Source organism: Myotis daubentonii, chromosome 5, assembly GCF_963259705.1.
Source record: "Myotis daubentonii chromosome 5, mMyoDau2.1, whole genome shotgun sequence".
In the NCBI taxonomy this organism is placed as follows: Eukaryota; Metazoa; Chordata; class Mammalia; order Chiroptera; family Vespertilionidae; genus Myotis; species Myotis daubentonii.
This window is the reverse complement of record NC_081844.1, coordinates 111075965-111101289: the sequence shown is the minus strand read 5'-3', so window position 1 is coordinate 111101289 and position 25325 is coordinate 111075965. Positions and strand designations below refer to the sequence as shown.

General features: G+C 55.5%; 1 protein-coding gene across 1 annotated transcript in view; it reads left to right on the top strand.

Moving 5' to 3' along the window:
* The window catches only part of UNCX (UNC homeobox), a 38126-nt gene that overhangs the window by 3276 nt on the left and 9525 nt on the right, over positions 1–25325 (top strand). The window contains exon 2 of the mRNA XM_059699444.1: positions 4469–4542. Within this exon, the coding sequence (XP_059555427.1) occupies positions 4469–4542 (74 nt within the window). The remainder of the gene's footprint in view (positions 1–4468; positions 4543–25325) is intronic.

Sequence of the window (25325 nt, the reverse complement as noted above, 5' to 3'; positions counted from 1 at the left end):
TTGATCCCCTGTAGGAGGCATGCAAGAGGCAGCCAGTCTATGATTCTTTCTCATCATTGATGTTTCTTTCTCCCTCTCTCTGAAATCAATGAAAACATATTTTAAAGTAATAAAAATAAAATAAAGTTAATATCCATGGCTTCAATTCCAAACCAAGACCTCAGGGGTTATTCTCCCGCTCCCTTTCTGTGTTTGTAAGTGCTTTCTCCAGCTGTATAAGATCTGGCTTTGATGATCCTCAATCTGTTGGTTTATTTGCATAATGAAACCAACCTCTCTGGCCGTTTCCTCCACCTGCTGCCTTGGTGCTCACCCCTTAGCACCCCAGGTCCTTAAGCAGCGGTGGGCAAACTGCCCCCACAGCATCCCCCTTCTTCCTGGTGGTCAAATCCAGTGCCAGTCAAAGCCTTCGATTTTCTTCTACAAGAATTTTTTTTTGTAACGAGCAGTTACTAAGGAAGTATAAACACAAATGCAAGCCTTCAAGACTATTATTACTCAAGGATCAGAAATCACATTATTAACCTTGTTAACGATCCTACTATAAAACTTTCATTTATTGGGCCTTTTGATAAATACAAATATCCATTACCTTCATGCTATATCAGTGATGGCGAACCTTTTGAGCTCAGCGTGTCAGCATTGTGAAAAACCCTAAGTTAACTCTGGTGCCATGTCACATATAGAAATATTTTGATATTTGCAACCGTAGTAAAACAAAGACTTATATTTTTGATATTTATTTTATACTAGAGGCCCGTTGCAGGAAGATTCCTGCAAGAATAGGGCCTCCTGCGGCTGGAGTGGAGCAGAGAAGGGAGTGAAGCCCGCTGCGGCTGGGTTTCCCCTCCCACCTCCCGCCTCCGAGCCTCGGCTCCGTTCCTGTCTCCTCCGCCTCTACTTTGCTCCCTTCTGTAGCGCTTCGCTTCCACTTTGTCTCCAGTCTTCGCTCCCAGCCAGTATATGCAAATTAACCACCATCTTGGGCGGGTTAATTTGCATATTGCCACTCTGATTGGCTGGTGGGCGTGGCTTAAGGCATAGCGAAAGTGCAGTCAATTTGCATGTTTGTCTTTTATTAGTGTAGATATTTAAATGCCATTTAACAAAGAAAAATCAACTGAAAAAATGAGTTCGCATGTCACCTCTGACACGCGTGTCATAGGTTTGCCATCACTGTGCTATATGAACTCACATTTCCAAAAGTCAATTGAGAATGTTAAATAACCAGTGTTAAAGATAAAAGGAACTTAGTTACTCTCAGAAATGGGTTAGATGTGCTGCATCTCTTTGACTCCAGCTCTCTTCCTTCTCTGACTGTCTCTTAAAACGATGGCATTGGCCACCCAGACAGCCAGGGTCATCTCATCTCAGGACCCTTAACATATTCACGGCTGCAAAACCCGTTTTGTCCTGTAGCGTTACAGGTGCATGGGTCCAGGGTTAGGACATGGATATTTTTCGTGGGGATGAGGGCAGTATTTTGTCTGCCACAGTGGTAACTACACTTACTGCCACAGGGAGGAAGAAGATCACATTATTTGAAAGTGAGATGTTAGCCGGCTGGCGTGGCTCTGTGGTTGAGTATTAACCTATGAACCAGGTCACAGTTCGGTCAGGGTGCATGCCTGGGTTGTGGGCTCAATCCCCAGTGTGGGGTGTGCAGGAGGCAGCCAATCCATAATTCTCATCGATGTTTCTATCTCTCACTCTCCCTTCTTCTCTGAAATCAATAAAAATATATTTTTTTAAAAAGTGAAATGTTAAAAATTCTCAGTGTCATTATACAGTGCTTTTATCTTCTTTTTGAAATGTAAAAAGCATCTCATGAATTTTTTAAAAAAAAAAATAAGATTCATCAATGAGTTTTTAACCAAAGAAATGTAATTGGTTGGACACTGAACCTTCCCCAGACACATAGGCACACACGCACACGTCACACACACAGGCTCCCACATGCCTGTTCAGAGCCGGAGTTCACACAAGCATCGTCTGGTGTGTGGAGATGGCCAGGAGGCCTGAAGATGCACACCCAGAGGTTCTCCCAGCGTGCGCTTGGCTCACCTCTACTGTTCCTGGTCCTGAGCTGGCCAAGATCACACCAGGTTGTGAGAACAATCACTGTCAAGTCAGATTATTTTTTTAAATATATATATTTTTAATCCTCACCTGAGGTTATTTTTCCACTGATTTTTAGAGAGTGGAAGGGATGGGGAGAGACAGACAGAAACATTGATGTGAGAGAGACACGTCGATTGGTTGCCTCCCGCTCGCACTCACCCGACCAGGGCCTGGGATCGAGCCTGCAACTGAGGTACGTGCGCTTGACCAGAATCGAACCTGGGATCCTTCCGTCCGAGGGCCGAGGTTCTATCCACTGAGCCAAACCGGCTAAGGCTCTAGTCATATTCTTGAGTTCAGTGTTTTGTCACTAACTGGACATCTGCACTCACACAAAGAGCGGTGCCCCCGGCATACGTTAGGAGCCCTCCAGGCGCCTGAGTTCCCACACCAAGATCAAGGGCTTCCTTGGACGTCCTGAGAGCTGCCTCGTGGTCGGCAGGGGAGGAAGGACCTTGAACTCCCGGCTCCACGGGGAAGGCGGGGCGGCCCGCGGAGCCTGCGCCAGCAAACCTCAAATGTCTCCTCGCAGTTAGGGGCCTCAGTGCATGTCAGGTGCACGGTTCTCTGTCGGGACCACAGGGCTCTTCACGGACAGGTCACTTTAGGGCCCATATCTTACAGAGGAGGAAACTGAGGCACAGGTGTTCAGAGACATGCCTATGAGGAGAGTCAAACCCAGGGTCCGGAGTCCACATTCTCACCTCTCCCTCTCGGCCTCTGCGGGTGAGGGGTGCGGCAGAGGCAGGCAGGGCCAGGCCGGCAAGGCCGAGGCGGTCACGAGCAGACTGGGCTTTGGTAGCGTGGGAGGGAATTGCCGAAATGCTCTGGGCGGGCTCGAGGACGGGCAGAAAGCAGAATGTCTGCTGTAGGTACTTCACACAGCTGTGCAGGAAAGAGCTCCCACTTAGCGATAAGAGCGCTTTTGGCTACAAATAGCTTTTTAAATGCCTTGAACAAGGAGGCCGTGTGTTCTCTCACGCGAAGAGAAGCCCAGAGGCAGGAGACTGGTCCCCAGCTCAGCTGCACCGTCGCCTCTGCCGCCCCAGCGCTTGGGCCTGGTGCTGCAGCCCGGCCTCCCTGCAGCAAGGAAGCTGCTCTTTCCCAGCGTCACAGCGACCCTTTCCAGAGGAGGGCCTTGTCTGATGGGTGTCGCTTTTTCCCAGAAGCCCCTCTGCTCCCGAGAGACCGGGCCTCCCATTGGTTCCTCTTCGGGCCCCGGAGGGAGACGGGACCCTTTCAGTAGAAACTGCCGGCGGGAGTCACCCGCTCTCCCCTTGGGCCCGTGGCGCGGAGCACGAACACGTCTTGGCCCCGTGTTGGCTGGACAGACGATCTCGGACGAACTACAGGAGATGACGCATGTGACTTGCCCCTCACACGCTGTGGCGTCAGCCAGAGCCTGCAGGACACAAGGGACTGGCCCGGGCGCCCCGACGGCGGTGGTGGCGGCAGCTGAAGGGCAGAGGTGGCCGAATGTTACCCAGCACATGGGCCCGCTCATCAGTCTGGGCAGGACTCGCTCACTCCATCCTGCGAGAATCGACCCACACGAGGCCTTCCCTCCAAGCCCTGTCGGGGCGGACGAGCAGGAGAGCCCTGCTCAGTGCTGTCCTCGCAGTTGTCCTGGGACGTTTTACACTGGAAATGCAAATGCAAAGTTAGAAAGGGCGAAATGGGGCACATTAAGAATGTGGACCCCCCCCCCCCCCGCGGTAGGACTATCTAAACCTCCGTTCCTCTGAGCCACCAGCAGCGCCTGGGTTCCCCATAACCTCGAGTATCACGTCTTTCCACGTGGCCTCATTCACTGACAGGGAGGAGTCTCTGGCCCGGTGAGCCATCAATGTTGGAAGCTTCTAGAAAAGATGCCGCAGCATTTGCAGCCTGTGATGTGGACTGTGCACGTCGAGGTGGTGGCCGTGGAAGACAAGCAGGGGTGGGGGTCAGGCTCTGATGAACGTGGAAGACCCGGTTACCACGCTCACTTCTTAGTTTTCAGAACCGTTGGCAGTCAGGGAGGCCGGGCTGGGGGTGGGGGGGTGGGGGGGGGGCGTTGCGGGCAGGGTACACAAGAGCCTGCACAGCTCTCTGTGGACCTGAATGCTTCCAGGGCCATGAGTCTACAGTGAGCGGCCCTGCTGTGCCAGGCGAGGTTTGCAGTTTCCCTGCTGCCCACCCGCCTGCCCGCCCTCGGAAAGTGTGCCGTGGCTGTGGGGGAACTGAGGCGGCACCTTCCTCCACTTCCCGGGGCAGATGGGCGGCATGCTGTGGGCTGTGCACCTTCCCCCGGAATTAAAACACTTAACAACTCTTTCAACTACAGCTGAAACGTCTTGATTTGCAGGGGATCACCATCCAGGAGACGAGGGTTCTGCCACACGTCAGAGTCCGCAGGAGAAGGAGGCACAAGGCGGGGAGGTAGGATAGTACTTTGTTTTCAGTTTAAATCTTTATGCTGCACTAAGTGTCCATGAAAGACCATCCAAACCTGGAAAATTTTGTAAGAGTTTCCTTAAGCCAAAATGTTGAGGGCATGCCTGGAAGCAAGATCTTTATGGATTGAGAAATGGTCCAGAAAATGGTAGTTTTGTTGTTTCTTTTATGTATTTTGAATCAAAGGAGAAAAACCTAAGGAAGGTACATGAAAGCCATGTGTGATCAATGAAGGGGCAGGAGAAAGAAGAGAGGCAAAACCTCTGGGATTGGATAAAAAGCAAAATGGAGAACACATACTTCTTTGGCATTGATGGCTAACAGCTAACCACTGCTGCACATGGAGACGGTAGGTGGGCCAGGGCGACGACGAGGGGCCTGTGGTCTCAGCCCTGATGCCAGTGGCCGTGCATTCGAGGGTCAGGAGGAGAAAAGGCTCTGACGTTTCGAAGATGTGTTACCCTAGATCCGTGGTTGGCAAACTGCGGCTCGGGAGCCACATGTGGCTCTTTGGCTCCTTGAGTGTGGCTCTTCCTAAACCTTAGGAGTACCTTAATTAAGTTAACAACAATGTACCTACCTATATAGTTTAAGTTTAAAAAATTTGACTCTCCAAAGAAATTTCAGTCGTCGTGCTGGTGATATTTGGCTCTGTTGACTAAAGAGTTTGCCGACCACTGCGCCTAGATGTATACGGACAGTGGACAGGGCTCGCTCACGGTCACGGCTTCGCTGTGCTGAGGAAGCTGTAGGCCTGGGCCGCACGGCGAGTACCCGCCATGATCACCCCGGCAGGAATCTGACCAGCCCCTCCTGTGGTTCTGTTTGGTCCCGCAGCTGTAAGGCCTTGTCAGGGCTAGTATGCGGCCCATTTTCTTTCACAGGAGAAATAGGAAAATGCTTTGAGTGAACTTGGGACACGTGTGGCCACCTGCCGTGTCTGTCCAAGGTGGATAGTTAATCTTGCTCTGGCTTATCAAGGAGCCATGATTGTACGCACCCTGTGCCATTAGGGTGTTCCTCCTGATTTTACAGCGCTGCTCTGACCAGAGCCACGCCTGCACCGTGGCAGGACTCCCAGGCTAGGACCACGGGGACCAGCTCAGCCGAAATCAGACCGACGCACCGTCAGCCTGTGTTTTCAGTGTCGTGCTGGTTCCGGAGTGGGTTTTGAATAAGTAATAATCATCCTGATTTCCCAGGGACTCCATGTCCGGGCCAGGCCCCTCTGCCCCCCCATCCCCCCACCAGTCACCGCGTTAAATATTCAGGCCCCACGCTGGCAGCTGGTGCTGGAGGCAGCCAGGGCCTGTGTGAAGCGGCTGTGGCTGGCTGGCTGCTGGTTGTCCATCACTCAGGTCTATTGGCTGGGACATAGCGCTGCTGCTTCCCCACAAATACAAGTACGAGATCCAGGGAACGATTTCCCACCTCCTCCGAGCAGGACTCCTGCAGCTCAGCCAGCTCTGTGCTCCGGCCCTGGGGTCCCTCCAGGGCCTCGAGGGCCTGCGTGAGTCTGAGGTTGGAGGAGGGTCTGCCCACAAGCTTTCCCCAGGGCCTGGGCTCATTTCAGTGTCATTCACACAGACTCTTCCTGTGAGACAGGGGCCATCTTGTCTGTGTTGCTGACAGAAGCTCCACGGGCCATGCCAAGTGCCCTGTGAGATGTTAGAGTTCTGCCTGAGGGGAGGAAGGGAGTGAGGGGAGGGGTGAATGAGAAGGGCGGGAGGCAGATGTGGGGGGGCTGCTTTTGCGACCCCCTGGGCTGTCTGGGAAGGGCTCCTGCGTCCATGTCCGTCCGGCTGCTGCCAGCAGCTGAAATGAAACCAGACCTCATGTGGCCATCAAGCGCCAGGCCTGCCCGGGGGCCTCTGGGTCCCAGGCGGCAGGAGAGTCTGGTGGGCGTGGCGCCTCCCACTTACGCAGGACCCATCAGCCCCGTGAGGGGCAGCTTCCTCGGCAGGCCAGCAGTTCCCAGGCCCGGCTGGATTCAGCTTTGGGGTGTGAGGCAGTGTTGGGGGAGAGGGGGCTGCGCCAGTCCTGACACTTCAGGGTCCACCTGGACAGCCAGCGAGGAAAGCAGGGGCTCCCAAGTCACGCTGCTGTGGAGTTGAGCAGAACAGGTTTGGTGCCCACAGGGAGGGAGCTTACTCCTGCCCCGCATGCACCCCACACTGACGACTCGCGTGTTTCGAGTCGAATTCGGTCCTGCAGTGACCGCAGTTTGAGCTGCAGAGGAAGCAGCCCCTCACATGGGCCACACCCACCCTCCCGGGTCCCCGTGTGGCCTCCTCTCTCTTCCCAGTTCCTGCAGTCGCTTGTGCTGCTCCCATGAGGCAGGAGGGGCCTGGGAGCACTTCTGAGTGTGAGCAGAGGGCACAGCCGGTGGTGCTGGGCACATGACCTCTGACCTGCTGCTGTCGCCCAGGCAGCCACCTGAAGGTTTGCCGGCGCCAAATTCTTTCTGGCGCAGGATGGTGTTTGCAGCCCCAGCTGTGGATGCAGGGGCTGGTGTGGGAGATTCAGTCACTTAGGTGCACAGCGGCCTCCACGCACCTCTTTGCCCTGGCTCTCATGTGCGGGGCGCACCCGCCTGTCTTTCCTGAGAACCCGAGGGCTCCCACAGGCCTGGGCCTCCCTCGCGTGTCACTGCAGTCGTCACTGACTCCGTCGTCCGGGTGCCTCGGTACCTCACCCAGAGCTCACCTGCGAACTGCCGTACGGGGGCCCATTCCCGCTCACGTAAGCAGAACAGGGCCAAAGGGCTGGGGCATGGTGAGGAACTGGTAATGCTCTGCCTACAGCCGCGTTCCGCAGGCGAGGAGGGGGGGGGGGGGAGGGGAGGAGACCGCACCTCCACGCAGGTGCCCACAGCCAGGCCAGGGCACGGGGCACTGAGAGGGCTGTGCATGCTGATTGTCTCACGGGCCTGAGCAGACGGTTCACCTTGTCTCACCAATACCCACGAGGTAGGACGCCCAAGCAGGAGGAATGGCTCTGGTCCCGTGGGCACATAGGGACCAGGGCTTGGGGAGGCATCTGCGAAGGTCCCTGAGAGACCGAGCCAGGGTGGACGATGGGACTGGTCAACCAGGAGCATCCGGAGGTCCCGGGGACAGGTTGAGACGGAGGAGCAGGGCTGTGGTCCTGTGGGCACCTGGGGGCCGCCACTAGGAATCCAGGGTTCAGGAGGTGGGACACTCGCAGGCGGCCCAGAGTCCCAGTCAGGGCCAGAAGACAGGCGTGGTGGGAGGCGCTCTGACCTGCAGGTCCTGGGCCCTGCTTCCCATTTGGGGTAGGGGGCCAGGAGCAGACCAGACCTCCACGTGCACACGCTCGATGCCCGGCTGTCAGGGTGGAGAGCTGGGGGGCAACCAGCGTCACCGAAGCAAACCAGGATCAGAAAGGGACGGTCACGGGCCCTTCACACTTCCGCGGACATCACACTGGGAGCTCTAGCGGATGCAGCAAAACAGGAAAAAGAAGACCAGGCAGTTTCAGAAGGAAGAAATGACATGATTGTGGAAAATCCCAAAGAATCCACAAAGCCCAGCCGGCGTGGCTCAGTGGTTTAGTGTTGACCTAGGAACCAGGAGGTCAGGGTTCGATTCCCGGTCTGGGCTCATGCCCAGGTTGTGGGCTCGATCCCCAGTGTGGGGCGTGCAGGAGGCAGCCGATCAATGATTCTCTTTCATCACTGATGTTTCTCTCTCTCTCCCTCTCAACAAAGAAACCTCCTGGAGCTAATAAGCAATTAAAGCAGGGGTGCAAGAGACAGGTTAACATGCAAATGTTGATTGCTTCCCTGCATCCCAGCAACGAGTGATTAAAATTTGAACCTAAAACCACAATGCCATTTACAAAGTGAACCCTGCAGCCAAACCTGGAACTCCCAGCTCAAGCCTTTGCATTTGCTGTTTCTTCTCCTCCTTCCAGCTGTCCTCACAGCCATCCCAGGCCAGGGGAGGCAAGTAGATCTAAATCTCCTGCCCACTGCCTGGAGGTCCGGCCCAGTTTGCTGCCACCAAGTGGGGAGAGGCAGGCATGACACCCGTTCACACAGGCTAGTCCTGCTCCGCCCTCCCACTGGTGACCTGCGGGGACCCAGCCGGCTTCCCTTCGACGTGTGGACGTGTGGACGTGTGCCGGGCATGCTTTCCTGAGGGTATTTCCAAGCCCAGAGTGAGGCTCTTTATGGACTTGGTTAGAGGTTGTCTCAACCACTGACACAGATCAGGCTGGTGTTTAAACTGTTCACACGGGGCCTGATCTCAGTCGACCCAATCAGAATCCCAGGCCTTGCATTTTAAGTCTGGACCCGTGAGGACCATGGTTCTGCACCAGGGGTCCTCAAACTACGGCCCGTGGGCCACATGCAAATACAGATGTTGTATTTGTTCCCGTTTTGTTTGTTGACTTCAAAATGAGATATGTGCAGTGTGCATAGGAATTTGTTCGTAGTTTTTTTTAAACTATAGTCCGGCCCTCCAGCGGCCTGAGGGACAGTGACCTGGCCCCCTGTTTAAAAAGTTTGAGGACCCCTGTTCTGCACGATGGGCTCCTGGCAAAGAGGGCGCGGGGGAGTCACGGCAGGGTGTGTGTGAAGTGTTTGCTGCCCCTTCAGTGCCTGCTCCTGGCACCTGCTCCACACCACGGGAAGCACACACGTGTCAGCTGGATGAGTGAATAGATTCAGTGAATGAATGAATGACGGAGTTCTGTAAAGATCATCACAAAACTGTTTAAATGGAGATGACATTCACACAATATTAAATTCACCATTTTAAAGTGAACAGTTCAGCCCTGGCCAGGTAGCTCAGTCAGTTAGAGCGTCGTCGCATATGCCAAGGCTGGGGGTTCAGTCCCCGGTCAGGGCCAGGATGAGAAGAAACCAATGAGTGCAAGAATAGGCAGAACACTAGACCTCTCCCCCCCCCCCGCCCTTCCTGTCTAAAATCAATGAACATATCCTCAGGTGAGGATTTAAAAAAAAGGAACAGTCTGAGTGAACAGCCAATGGGAAAGTGCTAAAGACCCCACCAGGAGGGAGCTCACAGGTCCTCAGGGAAACACGGAGAGCCTGGGGACCCTGGGTCCGGGCCACTCTGCCCCGAGGTCCCTACAACCAGCAGTCCTTCTCGGGAGCGTCTATGACTCCTCCTGTCCCTGGATGAAAACAACGTCTTCAGGAGCCTGTAACCCTCGGAGAGAGGAGAGCGGGCCGCAGGCCCCAGGAGAGTCTGGTTTGCACCTCAAAGACCCTCACCTTTCAAACGGTCATTTCTCTCTTGTGAATCAGCCCCCAAAGATAAGCCACCCAAATCCCTAAGGAGGCTGAAGCGCCATTTTTCTTGCAAACCTTTTATGGATGTAATTTAATACAAGGATAAACTAATAAATGAGAGACCATATATTCTAGCAGCAGCACAATAAAAACAAGCCAATAGAAGAGACAGATGAAGAATATTTTAGCCAAGGGAAAAGGAAAATAAAATAGAAATAAGATGTAAGTCATATTTTGCACATAAATAACTTTAAAGAGCGATAAGAAAGATAACTTCTATTCCTTTTAATATATTTGGAGAGAGGTTATTTAACTGCAGTAAAATAGTTGATAAGTTTAGCTGAAGTTTCGCATGATCAGGATTAAGTTAGTGTCTTCAGAAAGACACAAAAAGCAAGTATCGTTTTATAGGATATTTAAGATTCTGGAGATACGCAAAATTTTCTTCTCACTCCAGTGCCACAGATCTCAACAGGGCAAATCTCCCTTCATCTGAAAAGTTGCAAGTGATCTTTATAATTTACAAACTCTCAAAACCTCACCAGACAAAATACTATTTAGCAATAAGAAATACTAGACAAAATACTATTTAGCAATAAGAAATACTAGACAAAATACTATTTAGCAATAAGAAATACTAGACAAAATACTATTTAGCAATAAGAAATAAAGTATTGATACATGTGACAACTTGGATTAATCTGTCCAGAGTTATACTGATGGGAAAAGAAGCCCATCTCAAAATGTTACATAGTGTATGATTCCCTTACAAGGTTACATAGTGTATGATCCCCGTACCTAACTCAGAGATGTGGAACCAATGAGCCGCCACAGGGGAAGGTGTGAGGGCTGGTGGGGGGTGTTATGCGGAGGGGTCCTCGTGCTGAGATCGTCCGCCTCCCACCCCACGGGCCCAATCTACAGACTAAAGCGCGTCCACCTGCCCAAACAGCGGGCGTAAGAGCTGGACTGTGTCGATGCTGATCAAGTCCCGGGTGTGATTGCACGAGTGTCGCAAGATGCTCCTCTTGGGGAACACCGAGGAGGGCACATGGGATATCTGTTAGTTCTCAGCGTTGACCGTGTCTGCACTGATCTTACAATTAAAAGTTTAATTTTGAAAAACAGGAGCACAAATCTCCTCCAGCCTCCTGGGCCCCACCTTGATGGGCTGCCCAGGTGAGAAGGAGGGAGAGCGAGTCCTTCTGCTCGGCTCCTGGGGCACCTGTGGGCTTCGAGCCTGTGCCACGCTGCCCTCCGTGTGCGCACAGATGCTTCATGGGGTTGGCGCGAGGGCTCCCGAGGTGCCCGGGTCCTGTCCCAGCGTGGCTCCGCGCTGCGGACAGAGGGTAACTGTAAGCTGGGCAGCGTCCGCGGGTGCTGGGAGCAGCTGTCCCCAGCCACCGCTGTGGTCTGGGCAGCATTCTGGGTGAGCCTGGGGGGCTCGGCAGGATCCTTTCATCCACTCAGGACGCCTGGCTCTGCGAACCGCGTGAGGAGTGTGCGGAGCCGGGTGCCAGAGGGTGGCGCTGTTCGCCAGCCGTTGGCCTCAGCCCCCACCTCTGCCTGGATGCCGGCCCTCCATGGAACCACACACTCATCAGCACAGATTTTTAAATTTAAAAACCGCATGCCAGGAGTCTAGGCAGTGACGGAACACTGAATAAGGTGCAGACATTATGATGAGACATCACAAATCCCTTCCCCAGACTCATTTAAAGTCACACTACTTGTCTAGGCTGAACCCCCCACTCTGAGAGCTAGTAAACCCCAGGATCCATATGAAATGACCATATCATATAGACATTTCTCCCAGGAACTGGATGGGATGTAGAAGAGGTCATTTTGAAATCATATCTATCAGCTGGTTTCATTAATATATAGGTATAGATATATAGATAGTTGTGATGTCTATATATATAATATAATTGTTAAAAAATTGATTGCAGAGAGGAAGGCAGAGGGAGAGAAAGATAAAAACATCGATGATGGGAGAGAACCATTGACTGCCTGCCTCCTGCATGCCCCCTATTGGGGATCGAGCCCACAACCCAGACATGTGCCCTGACCGGGAATTGAACTGTGACCTTCTGGTTCATAGGTCAATGCTCAACCACTGAGCCACACCAGCCAGGCATTAATCTGTATTTTAGAGATGCACAGACTGTTACAAAGCCAAGTGGAATTCCTGGAACCTGCTCTCAGACACGCAGGCCCCTGAGGAGAAGTGTCCAGGGGGCACAGGTGGGCGCACACTCTCCCTGCCCCACAGTTGGTCCCGGCTCCTGGGTCTCCTCGAGCCTGCAGACCCAGGTCAGGGCACGTGGATCCTGGGGTTTACTAGCTCTCAGAGTGGGGGGGGTCAGCCTAGACAAGTAGTGTGACTTTAAATGAGTCTGGGGAAGGGATTTGTGATGTCTCCTCATCATAATGTCTACACCTTATTCAGTGTTCCGTCACTGCCTAGACTCCTGGCTGTAAGCGCCTTACCTGCCAGCCTTCCCTAGAGGTCACATTAGTGTGAAGGAGCCGGTGACTCCTGGTCCCCTGTGGGTATCCCTAGGCCGAGGGAGTCCAGTCCTGGAGCAGGGCCGGTCCAGAGCCGACAGAAAGCCTGCCTTCACAGCCTCCCGCTGGTCTGCATCCCAGGAAGCTGGACTCCTCTCACCTCTAACTGGCCAGTGCCCTGCTCCCGCCCCAGCCCTTTCCCCGGGCAGGTCAGCACGGGCAGGGAGGCCAGGCTGAGGGGAGAGGGCTGGACACCACGCTGAGCCTCACACAGAAGCCACTGTGCCGACAGCTCCCCCTGGTCCTTGGGTGACACTGAGGGCGGGAGGTCAGACGAAGGGGAGAGGGGGACCCTCCCTGTGCTTGGGGCAGCTGCCAGGTCGCACCCTCGCCCGGAGGCTGCCCTGCTCGGCTGGGACGGGCTGATGGCTGCACCGAGGAGCGAGCGCAGCCCGCAGCCCAGGGTCCTTTCTGTTGCCTTCTTCTCGCCCCAGCCTCTGCCCCCAGACCACGCACCTTTCCCTGCAAACAGCGGGAAGTGTGCCGGCTCATGACGGCGCTGTCCACAGCAGACCCTGCGTGTTGGATTGCTCGTGCTGGGGTGACAGTCACTGAGGACCAGTGGGCGGTGCTTCGAGGATGCTCTGCAGCTGCGTGCCGGCCAGGCAGGGGGAGCCAGAGCCACAGGCTGCCCAGAGGCCCAGACCAGCACGTCCAGGAAGAGCCAGCCCCGCCTTGGGCGTCCCCAGCCTGGCAGCCGGCCTGTGGCCCAGGAAGTGGAGGCCTTGGAACTGCTCCTTACTGAGCTGCGGGTCCCCTCGGGGGATGGCCCGCCCTTCCCTCTGGGGTCTGTGCTTGACCGGTGCCCCCTCGGGAAAGGTGGGCTGGGCTGGCCCTGACTCCTCCTCAGGGTCCAGTCTCTCTAGCTTCAGCTCCTCCATCTGTGAAACTCGTCCTCCAGGTGAGGGGCGTGGGCGAGGCCCTGCCCGGGCCCAGGACGGGCCTCCCCTGCCACCCAATCACTGGGTTTCCTCTCCAGTTGGAGTACTGGGAGATTTGAACATACGCCAGTTCAAAATGGAGCAAGTTTAGAAGAAAAAATAGGTGTGGCTAATCGTGACCTCCATACTCTACCAGGAAGCATCCGGGTGACCCCAGGCTGCGCCTCAGGAATGTCACCTGCAGGAAGACCTGCAGAGGAGGAGCTCTGGACACCCAGGTGAGCGGGTCCAGCTGGGGCAGGTCGCTGCCGCCCACCCTGCACCTCACCCCCAAGCTCCCTGATGGAGGCAGGGACGGGAAGGTGACCAGCAAACACTGCAGAAAGGAGAGAGAAGAAAACAGTGACAGGTCCTGAGAGTGAGACGTGGCATTGCCCAGAAGTATTCAAACACCTGCACACACGTTCGTGGCAGCTCTGCTCACCACAGTCGCAGGCGAGAGGAGTGTCCGTGGCCGTGAGTGGACATGCGGATGGACAGAGTGGAGTCTGTGCAGTGGGTGCACTCGGCTGGGAGAGGAGGAGGCGCTGGCCACGGCACAGCCTGGGGCCTCGAGTCCGTGCTCGGTGAGCACAGGCACAGCGGGCACAGAGTGAGAGCCCATTGGCATCAGCATCAGAGCAGGCGCAGCCTCGGGACCGGGGTGGTGGGCACGGGGCTGGGTGTCCTGGACCTGCTGGAGCCGCAGGCACCGAGTGCAGTGATGCTCCCTTTCAGGCCGGCCGGTGTGGCTTAGGGGTTAAGTGTCGACCTAAGAACCAGGAGATCACGGTTCGATTCCTGGTGTCTGGGTTGCAGGCTCCATCCCCAGTAGGGGCTGTGCAGGAGGCAGCCAATCAGTGATTCTCTTTCATTATTAATGTTTCTATCTCCCTCTCCCTCTCCCTTCCTCTCTGAAAAAAACAAAACAAAAGCCTCAGAAGTATACACCCCTAAACACACACACACACACACACACACACACACACACACACACACACACCAAAAACCCAAACTAAGAGCAAACTCTGCATTTCTGAAGGCAGAACTCACCTGAGCAGGTGAGGAGGAAGCTCGCGTCCTCTCCCGGACCCGCCGTGTTCTCATCCTGCGGTCATAAACCCTCTGAATCCGAATGTGCTCTGGAAACCACGCGGCCGAACTGTTCTTTCTCTGAGCTGCTTGTTTCACATTTGAAGTAATTTGGGCTCAGCTCTACTATTTTTTGCTTTAGAAAAGTAGTAAAAATTAATTAATCTACAACTGCACTGATAGCAAAAGTTAATAGAAATTTTAATAAAAATACAACCTCAATAAGCTTCCCTATTGTTCTAATAAATGAAATAGTAGTTTAGAATTGTAGATAAAAGAATTAATAAAACAGCTGAGGCTGGGGACCATGCAGATCAAATGAAGGGACAGGGTCCTGCTCAGCTCCCAGCAGGAGGCGCGATGATGACCTCACGGCGCATCTTCCTCCTCACGCTGTGCGCTGGGGACTCTCTGAGTGTCTAACGGCTACTCCTGATTTGGTGGCTTATTTTTAATTATTCAGATATGTTTATGCAACAACCAAACGTTTGGAGACAACCAAGTGTCCGAAGTAGAGTGATGTGCTGGCGGGGAAAGCAGGTGGGGTGAGGGTTTAGGAAAACACGCCTGCTCCAGCAGTTTGCCATGTCCGGCCGGTCTGGTGGCTCACTGTCCTCGGTCTGATCGGAAGCTGGGGGAGAAGGAGAACCCCACCCCAGGGAAAACAGGCCTCCCTTCAGGGGGTGCTGCTCCGCGGGAGTAAAGGAGGCCCAGGGGTGACGGGTGAGCAGGTGGCAGGCAGCCCTTCCGCAGACCTGGTTGCTGCAGGGCGCGCTGTGGCGACGGAGGTGGAGGCGCCCACGGAGGTGGAGGCGCCCACGGAGGTGGAGGCGCCCACGGAGGTGGAGGCGCCCACGGAGGTGGAGGTGCCCACGGAGGTGGAGGTGCCCACGGAGGTGGAGGTGCCCACGGAGGCGGAGGTGCTCACGTCACCCAGGAGGAGGGAAGGACGCTGAGGACGTCTGCTCCGTCCAGCACAGGGGCCCCTGTCCCAGAGGGTGGCCTCCCTGTGGCGGAATCTGATTTGAGCCACAGAGGACAGCCCCTGCTGGGCGGTGCCGGGACAGGGGGCAGGGTGGCTGGGGCGTCATCCAAAGATCACTTTCCTTTTATTTTATTCTTTTAAGTTTTACAAGCAAACACCTTTATTAGTAGTATTGTCAGTACTATTAAAATAGCACATAGAATGAAAAAATAGCTCACTGTGCCGTCTGACCTACATGTACACAGATAGTTCCGTTGTTCCTTTCTGGGAGTGAGTCAGAGAGGGACCTGAGGTCTGACCGGCTTTGCTGGTTTTCTTCAACAGAAGCTGTAAACATAGCCCTGGCTGGTGCTGTCCAGTGGTTGGAGCACCATCCTATGCACTGAAAGGTCGCCAGTTCAATTCCTGGTCAGGGCACATACCCTGGTTGTGGGCTTGATCCCCCGTTGCGGGCGGGCAAGAGGCAGCCGATCGATGATTCTCTCTCACACTGATGTTTCTCTCTCCCTCTCCCTTCCTCTCTCTCTAAAAATCAATTAAAATTTTTTCAGTTGTAAATATAAAATGAAATTTCCTGAGAACACAATTTCCCAGGAAGCAACCATTTTAAATAAGACTCACATAATGGCACTAGGTTCTATGACATAAAGAAGTGAGTCATGATACTGGTAAATAAAAACACAGATTCTTGAACATTTGCTTACAGGACGTGGGCACCCCTCAGTGTGGGCACAGGAGGAGCCTGGGCATGTGGAGCTGCCGCCTTCATGGGCTTGGTCTTAGGATCAGACTGAGTTATAAGTGCTTCTATTTCAAGTAGGTTAAGGAGAAATGTAACGTAAGAGTGGTGAGCGGGCCTGGAGTGACAAGACACAGTGACTGGGATTTTGGAGATGCTCCAGGGGCTGAAGGGAGGCCAGCAGCCTGAGGTCGGGACGCCCCGGGGGCCTGGCTGCCCTCCTGCCACTGTCACAGGCCACCCCCAGCAGCACACAGTGGCTCTGGGGTGACAGGGCACATTCATCCTCTGGTCTGAACACCAACCAAAAACAGTCCCTGTGCAGACCCCGGAGTCCCCAAAGTCCCCTCTGCTGGCCGCCACAGCCAGTGCGCAGTCTTCTCGCACCCTCTTCCTGGCAGCACCCACCCAGAGCAGCCCCCTCCCCGGGCCATGGCCAACCCCTCCCCAAGCCCATCCCCGCACCCCTACTCAACCAGCCCTGCCTAACCCCGTCTCACTGGGGTACCTGAGTCCCAGGGGTGCAGCCTCTATCACTGAACTGGCCTTTGGTACTGGCTGGTGCCACCTGTCCTTGACGTGCAACCACACAGGCCTCCGTCCAGGCCAGCTCCGGACCCCTGGGCAAGCCGCTTCCCTGACCTTCCGGCCAAGGACCTCTTCCCAGCCAAGACCTGCCGCAGGCTCCTCGGGCGGCAGAGCCTGTGGAGTCCGGCCCCATCGCATCCCAGCGTGGCCTGTCCTGCAGTCTGGCCTTGCCCCGCCGAGAACTGCCCCACAGCAGGGCCCTCTCGGCGAGCGGGGGCTCAGCCCGGCCTGCAGTGTCTCCCACGCCTGCTTCCACCTGGCTGTTGGTGGCAGCCTCCTCGGGACACAGCCTGACCCCTGAGGACGCTCGGGACCCTGTGGGCCTTGTCCCACACTGACCTGGCCCGTTGGGCGGGTTCTGCACCCACAGGCCCTGCATCTCCCCGCTTCTTCTTGGTCCCAAGAATCCAACAGGCCCAGACGAGGGCCGGACCCTGCCGCCGCCTCTCTAGAGCTGTCTGTTCTGAGCACGGGGCACTCGCAAGGCTCTGCTGGGTGTGGGCGTCTTGCAGAGCCAGGGGGTCGTGTAGGGGCCAGAGAGTGAATGGGGACGGGCGGGGGCTGGGAGGGCACCCCCCCACCAGCCTGGCCAGCCCACCAGGCTGGGATGTGCTCGGGGACGGTCTCCCAGCCACGCTCTGGCCCTCCGTGTCTGTGTCGGGATGGAAGCACCCATGCTGGTGAGGGCAGCGGGCGCCACAGAGAGCGCCCTCCCGCTCCTGTGGTCCTGGGACAGCCCTGGGGGGCGGGGGGGCGGCAGAACAAGGAACCCTGCCCCTTAGCGTCTCCACCGTGATGTGGCAAAGTGTCAGCCGGGCTCTGCCAGTTCCCTGGTGACCCTGCTGCCTCCCTGGACTGCCCCCGGGCTCACTGGCACTGTCTTCAGCTTCACGTTCATTCGGACTCGCAAGCATCCCTGCTCCTGTCATGGGTCTTGCAGGACTGACCTTTACTGGGAACTTCTTCAGAGTCTATACCCCCCCGCCCCCCCACCCCTGCCATGACCACTGGGCAGGACAGAGCCGAGAGCCGGGACGGCGGCTGGAGCCAAGGACAGAGCCGAGAGCCGGGACGGCGGCTGGAGCCACCAGGGGAAGAGGTTCTGGTGCCAAACATCCTGAGTGTCACCTGTCCCCCCCCGCCTCACCTGTCCCCCCACCTCACCTGTCCACCTGCCTCACCTATCCCCCCACCTCACCTGTCCACCTGCCTCACCTGTCCCCCTGCCTCACCTGTCCCCCCGCCTCACCTGTCCCCCCGCCTCACCTGTCCCCCCGCCTCACCTGTCCCCCTGCCTCACCTGTCCACCTGCCTCACCTGTCCCCCCGCCTCACCTGTCCCCCCGCCTCACCTGTCCCCCCTCCCTCACCTGTCCCCCCCCCGCCTCACCTGTCCCCCCGCCTCACCTGTCCCCCTGCCTCACCTGTCCACCTGCCTCACCTGTCCCCCCGCCTCAGGCTCTCTGAGTGAAAGTAGCCGACGGATGGGCTGTGCTGAGGGAATGAGCAGGTGCCCATCATCTCCCACCGTTGGGCGCACTCGGTGCTGCTGACCAGGGATAATCGCAGCCTCATAGGCCAGCGGCCGCCCCTGGCCTGACGCTCGGGAATGTCGCCGTGCGTCTTCCCCCAGTGGCTTTATTTAACAAGAACTGATCTCCGCCATTCGGGTTATTGTCCCTATTCCTTTTCATTTCAGACTCAGGGGTTATTAGCAGATAACTGCTCATTTCTGCTCTAAATCAGGAAAATACGCATTAGAAACCCAGCGCTGTGATTGCTAGGAGTTTGGCTTGTAAAGAATGGGGTAATGAACGGCAAGATTCGGTGTTAAAAATAGGCTAAATCCAAAACTGGTTTTTTGTTCAGGAAGAACAAAACGGCATTTTTGAACCGAGCGAGGCTTTACAATCCAACTCATAGTTGGCAGAGCATCAGGACGCGAGGCGGCCACCGACTGTCAAAACAGGTCCCTGAGGCTGAGGGCAGGGCTGGGGTGGCCACGAGGAACCAGCAGCCAATCTGGGTGCCAAGCTAGCCCCAGGAGACAGCGTCTCACCGAGGGACTGAGCTGACCGGAGAGCCGCCATCTGCCCTGCTGGGAGCCACAGGTGCAGGCAGGCAACAGAGCAGCAGGGGCGAGTAAGAGCCGATCTGTAATCTCTCTTTTTTTTTTAAATTAAATCTTTATTGTTCAGATTATTGCATTTGTTCCTCTTTTTTCCCCCCATAACTCCCCTCCTCCTAGTTCCCCCCCACACCCTCTGCCCTCACTCCCCACCCACTGTCCTCATCCATAGGTGCACGATTTTTGTCCAGTCTCTTCCCGCATCTCCCACACCCCTTTCCCCCCCAAGAATAGTCAATCCATTCCCTTTCTATGTCCCTGATTCTATTATGATCACCAGATTATTTATTCACTTGATTCTTAGATTCACTTGTTGATAGATGCATATTTGTTGTTCATAATTTGTATCTTTACCTTTTTCTTCTTCTTCCTCTTCTTAAAGGATACCTTTCAGCATTTCATGTAATACTGGTTTGGTGGTGATGAACTCCTTTAGCTTTTCCTTATCTGTGAAGCTCTTTATCTGACCTTCAATTCTGAATGATAGCTTTGCTGGATAAAGTAATCTTGGTTGTAGGTTCTTGGTATTCATCACTTTGAATATTTCTTGCCATTCCCTTCTGGCCTGCAAAGTTTCTGTTGAGAAATCAGCTGACAGTCGTATGGGTATTCCCTTGTAGGTAACTGAGTTTCTTTCTCTTGCTGCTTTTAAGATTCTCTGTTTGTCTTTTGCTCTTGGCATTTTAATTATGATGTGTCTTGGTGTGTTCCTCTTTGGATTCCTTTTGTTTGGGGTTCTCCGCGCTTCTTGGATCTGTAAGTCTATTTCTTTCACCAGGTGGGGGAAGTTTTCTGTCATTATTTCCTCAAATAGGTTTTCAATATCTCGCTCTCTCTCATCTTCTGGCACCCCTATAATTTGGATGTTGGTTCGCTTGAAGCTGTCCCAGAGGCTCCTTACACTATCTTCATATTTTCGGATTCTTTTTTCATTTTGCTTTTCCGGTTGGGTGTTTTTTGCTTCTTCGCATTTCAAATCTTTTCCTTGATTCTTGCGCTCCTCTGGTCTACTGTTGGGAGTCTGTATAGTATTCTTTATTTCAGTCAGTGTATGCTTAATTTCTAGTTGGTTCTTTATCATAACATCGAGGGTCTCATTAGATTTCTTGTAGATCTCATTATGTTTATCGGCAGCTTCTAGACAGTTCTTGAGAGACCTTAAAAGTGTGGTTCTGAACTCTATATCTTCCATTGACAATTTTGTCCTGTTTCTTTGTCTCCGTATTTTTTTTATGCTTTCTTGGTGCACCCCCTAGTGGTCTTTGTGTGCCGTCTTGTTGTAGTTAAGCCTTGATTGTTGTAGTTAATACTGGGGGGATTTGACCTCCAGGCCAACTGGCTGTGAGAGTCAGCTGTGTCTGCAGTGGGAAAACTTCTGTCCTTTGGGGAGGTGCTAATCTAGCCTTTGCCTGAGGCTATCTGGCAAATGGCTCTGCCAGGGCTTGGGCGGGGTGGGTCATACGGGATCAAACAGGGCAGAGGATCAAGCAGTTATGGCTGCTCTCAGTTCCGTCCCTAGGGGCTCTGCCTCTCAGAGTCCCAGCAACCGCTGCAAACCTCGGAGAGAAAGCTGCCTTCAAGCTCCGACCGAAGCCAAACAGTCCCGCTTCTCCCATTTGAGTCTGGGTCCCTAGAGACTCGCCCGGATCTGGAGCTCAGAGTCTGAAACTCCCTCCCGATTGAAAACAACAACTGCGCCCTCCGCCTCCAGCCCGCTCCGCGCCTGAGTATTTCACTTCAGCACTGCGTCTCCTCTGAGTCTGGGTATGATATTCTCTTTCCTCCTAGTTGTAGAATTTCCACTCAGCCAGCCTTCCTGTGGTTCTGGAGGATGTCCGTTCCATCTTTTAGGTGTACCCTTGACTTGGTTGTTCGAGGCAGCAATCTCCTGCGTTAACCTATGCCGCCATCTTGGTTCTCCTGTAATCTCTTTTTTTAAAACATTTTTTAGAGAGAGAGAGCGTGAGCGAGCGAGCTAGAGAAACATCAATGATGAGAGAGAATTTTTGATTGGCTGCCTCCTGCACACCCCACACTGGGGATGGAGCCTGCAACTCAGGCCTGTGCCCTGACCTGGAATTGAACCGTGACCTCCTGGTTCATACGTCGATACTCAACCACTGAGCCACACTGGCTGGGCTATAAACTCTTAAAAAAAAAGTGCTGATGAGTAGAACATGGGCCTGGGCTGAGGACGGTGGCCAGTGGCTGCAGCACCACCATCCCTGGCCCTCGTGGCTCCTGGCTCCCGGTGGCACTTTCTCGTGTCTCAGGAGCACGTTGATCCAGAGGGTGTGTTGAGGCCTCCCCCCGCCCTCACTCATACACTCCTTTCCAGACCAGTGGGATTTCCTGAAAAATTATCCTTGTCTAATCCATAGAGACGGAAAGTGGATTAGTGGTTGCCAGGGACTGCGGGGAGGCGTCTGGAATGGGAGCAATGCTGATGGGCACAGGTGTCTTTGGGGTGATGGGCATGTACTAGGCAGTGGTGGTGATGCACAGCTCTTAGTACGTGAAGATGCTGCTGTGCACCTGGAAGGGGGATTGATGGGTGTCAGTGACATCTCCGTAAAGCTGTCATATTAATTTTATTTACTTACTTATTTATTTTTATTGATTTCAGAGAGGAAGGGAGAGAGAAACATCCATGATGAGAGAGAATCATTGATCAGCTGCCTCCTGCACACCCCCTACTGGGGATCAAGCCCGCAACCCGGGCATGTGCCCTTGACCAGAATTGAACCCGGGACCCTTAAGTCCGCAGGTTGATGCTCTTTCCACTGAGCCAAACCAGCTAAGGCAAAACAATGACTTTTAAAAACAAGAGGTAACCTGGGCAGAGCGTGTGGCAGGGCCCCCTTCACCTTGCCTAGATGGGTGTCTCCATGCTCTGGGGGACAAATTCCGAGCCTTCTAGGACGGCCTCGCAATGTTTGCAGAACAGAAAATAAAAGCAGGAGGTTGCGGGTGGGAAGAGAGGGACCCTCAGTGACTGCCACACATGTGCATCTCAGTGCAGACTTGGCCCACCAGCCTCTGTCACCCCAGTTCCAATCATAGGGACTACCTGGGGCAATGGCCCACCTTCTCCCTGCCACTTGGGTCAGAGAAAGGCAGCCGGAGGGAATTCCCTCATAGAGTGAGGACAGGGGGTCGCCTCCTTGCGCATGCCCGCCCCCGCCTAGAAGCTGCCCGAGTGCCAGTGGAAGCCCTTCATCCCTACCTGCAGCCTGGAGGGTCCACAGCCTGGGAGAGTGTGCAGCCTGGAGGGTGTACAGATGGAAGGGTGTACAGCTGGGAGGGTGTGCAGCTGGGAGGGTGTGCAGTTGGGAGGGTGTGCAGCCTGGAGGGTGTACAGCTGGAAGGGTGTGCAGCTGGAAGGCTGTGCAGCTGGAAGGCTGTGCAGCTGGAAGGGTGTGCAGTTGGAAGGGTGTGCAGTTGGAAGGGTGTGCAGCTGGAAGCGTGTGCAGTTGGACGGGTGTGCAGCTGGAAGGGTGTGCAGCTGGAAGGGTGTGCAGTTGGAAGGCTGTGCAGCTGGAAGGCTGTGCAGCTAGAAGGCTGTGCAGCTGGAAGGGTGTGCAGTTGGAAGGGTGTGCAGCTGGAAGGGTGTGCAGCTGGGAGGGTGTGCAGCTGGAAGGGTGTGCAGCTGGAAGGGTGTGCACTTGGGAGGGTGTGCAGCCTGGAGGGTGTGCAGCTGGAAGGTGTGTAGTTGGGAGGGTGTGCAGCCGGAAGGGTGTGCAGCCGGAAGGGTGTGCAGCTGGAAGGGTGTGCAGCCTGGAGGGTGTGCAGCCGGAAGGGTGTGCAGCTGGAAGGGTGTGCAGCAAGGAGGGTGTGCAGCTGGAAGGTGTGCAGTTGGGAGGGTGTGCAGCTGGAAGGGTGTGCAGTTGGACGGGTGTGCAGTTGGAAGGGTGTGCAGCCTGGAGGGTGTGCAGTTGGAAGGGTGTGCAGCTGGAAGGGTGTGCAGCCTGCCTCCCTCCACTACCTGGGCCTCCAGCCGGTGGGAAGGGTGGGTGTGCCCCCCCCACCCCCAGCAGCTGGTGCTTCAAGCCCTGGGTGAGCCCAGCCCTGGGCCGTGGGGTGCCGTAGGCCTTCGCAGTAGGCTTGCACCAGCACCCCAAAGAGAGTCAGCGCTGTGTGCCAGAGTCGCTGGGGTCCTCCCCTCTTTTTCAGAGGAAAACTGAACGGAGGAGGGGCAGCCCCGGCTTAGTAACAGGCTATTGGTCTTTGTTTATCATCCCACGAGGGGGACCTGCCCTCAGCGCAGCCCAGCGGCCTTCTCTCCGCTGCCAGTTCCGGTCCAGGCGGGTCCAGGGGGCTGCCCGCAGGATTAGCTTCTCCGGTGGCAGGCGCCCTCCGAGGCCGCAGCTGCTCCGCCAGCCCCGCCAAGGGCCGCTCGGCCCCTGCGCCTGTAACCGAGGGCGGAGCTGCCCGGATAGGACCGCTTCCTCTGTGTCTGTTCAAGGCTGACTCCGTTCCCGCCCCGTCGGGCGGCGGGCCAGGCGCGGGGTCAGCGGCGGACAATGGCGAGGCGCTCGAGCGGGGATCCGAGGGCGGGCCTTGGTGCGGGGTCTCATGCCGGCGGGCTAATGGGGCAGAAGAGATCGCGAGGGGCGACAGCAGTGGCCTTTGAAAGAGGGTGTCAGTACAGGGCGGCGAGACAAAGGCCAAAACGCGCGGGCGGAGAGGGACAGATGGGGCGGCGAGGGAACAATTAGCCGGAGCGCAGGGCGGGGCGGCTCCTCTTCCCACTTAACCAGGCGGCGCCCCCGCCCCGGCTGTGCCCTCGCCGCACCCCCTCTGCCGCGTGACCGCCCACCCTGCACCCTGCGCTCCGCCCTGTGCCGCCGGCTCCCCGCGCCCGGGTCGGGGAGGGATGGGTGAGTGGATGGATGACCCCCTCCCACCGCCCGTCGGCTGGGCCCGGCGACCCCCGCTTCCCGCAGGAGAGCCGGACAACGCTGCCCCGGGGGCCTCGCAGCCTCCCCTGTCCCCCGTGGCCGCGGCCTCCGCCAGTCAGGACCCTCCGCCCAGGCCCGCGGCCCGGGGGACCGGTCAGCCAGCCCGCCAGTCCGCGGGCCGAGCGCGCCGCCGGGCCAGGATCCCCGCCAGGCGGCGCTGCGCTCCTCCGAGCCGCCGCCGCGCTCTGCAAACCGCGGCTGTTTAATTAACGTGCAAATTGAGTAGATTAAATGACTCTAAATAATTAGCCACAGATCCTATAAACAGGATAACATATTTAATTAAGCAGCGATATAGATTTTGGAAACTGTTAATGTGTTTTAGAGCGGCGGCTTAGATCTTTCACTTTCCCCCCCGAACTTCAAACATGTACCTGCAGCCCTTGGTGGGTGGATAAATATCTGGGAACAAGATGACTCCTGTTCACGTGCACTGATGGAGTGCGGGTTTAACAGGAGCTGGCCTGGCCCGCGCTGGCCCCACTCGAGCTGGGCTGGTTCTGTTGGTCTCTGCGCCCGGGGTGGGTGTGCAGCACCCCGATCTTTAACAGAGGAGGTAGGAGGATGCGGAGTGAGGGGGAACGAGGGAAGTAAGTGAAAATACAACCCAATTTCATTATATCAATCACATTTAATTGGCAATTTGTACAAGCAATGACCGGGCTGGCTTTAGGTAAAACTATTAGGCGACAGGCGGGCGTGCCACTAAAATTCTTGGTTAGTTAATTAGTGTCTGAACTGCGAGGGAAGGATCCTCAGATTTACTCTCTACAAAGAGAGAGCAGCCCAGACAATTCATTAGGCAGGCGGCTTGTAAATTAGAGCTAAGTTAACCTGATTTCCCTTAATTAAAACATCTTTTCTCGTTTACGATGTGGATATAAGTAGATCTCCAGGGTTTTGAATTTTCTGCAACAGCAGATGGTCAGCTAGAAGCAGATAATAGTTAACGCTTTCTCTGTACCAGATCCGAACAACGTGAGCCGCCGGCCCATCTGAGGATTAAAGAAGAGATAACAAAGAGTGTTAACCCTTCCGGGGCCTTCCGCTCGGGGCTCCGGGCTCCAGGGAGGGGCTGTCCTGGCCTGGGGGACCTAGAGGGCACTTCGGCCTGGACACCAGGAGCCCAGGCAGCAGAGGGGACAGGCTGTCAGAGGAAGTGGCCACTGGGCTAGCTCCTGGGGAGGATGTATCAGGATGGAGGGGCCTGGTGGGTAGCAAGCAGTGAGGTGGCCCCTCAGACTCCCTCCCAGCGCCTGGCCACTGCCTGCCATCCAGCCATCTCCCCACCCAGCCCCAGTCCCCACATGCTCAGCTCCTTTTCGCCTCAGGTCATGATCCTAGCACCAGAGCCCCATCTGGGTTCAGAGCGCCAGCCTGGGCCTGGCTGACCAGCGGCCTTGTTCATGGTGTTCTGGGCCCACACGGCCTTCAGCTGCTCCCCGACTCCAGCCCCCTCCACAGGGTGGGGAGGAGGCCCTGTCGTGCACATGGTGTGTCTCCT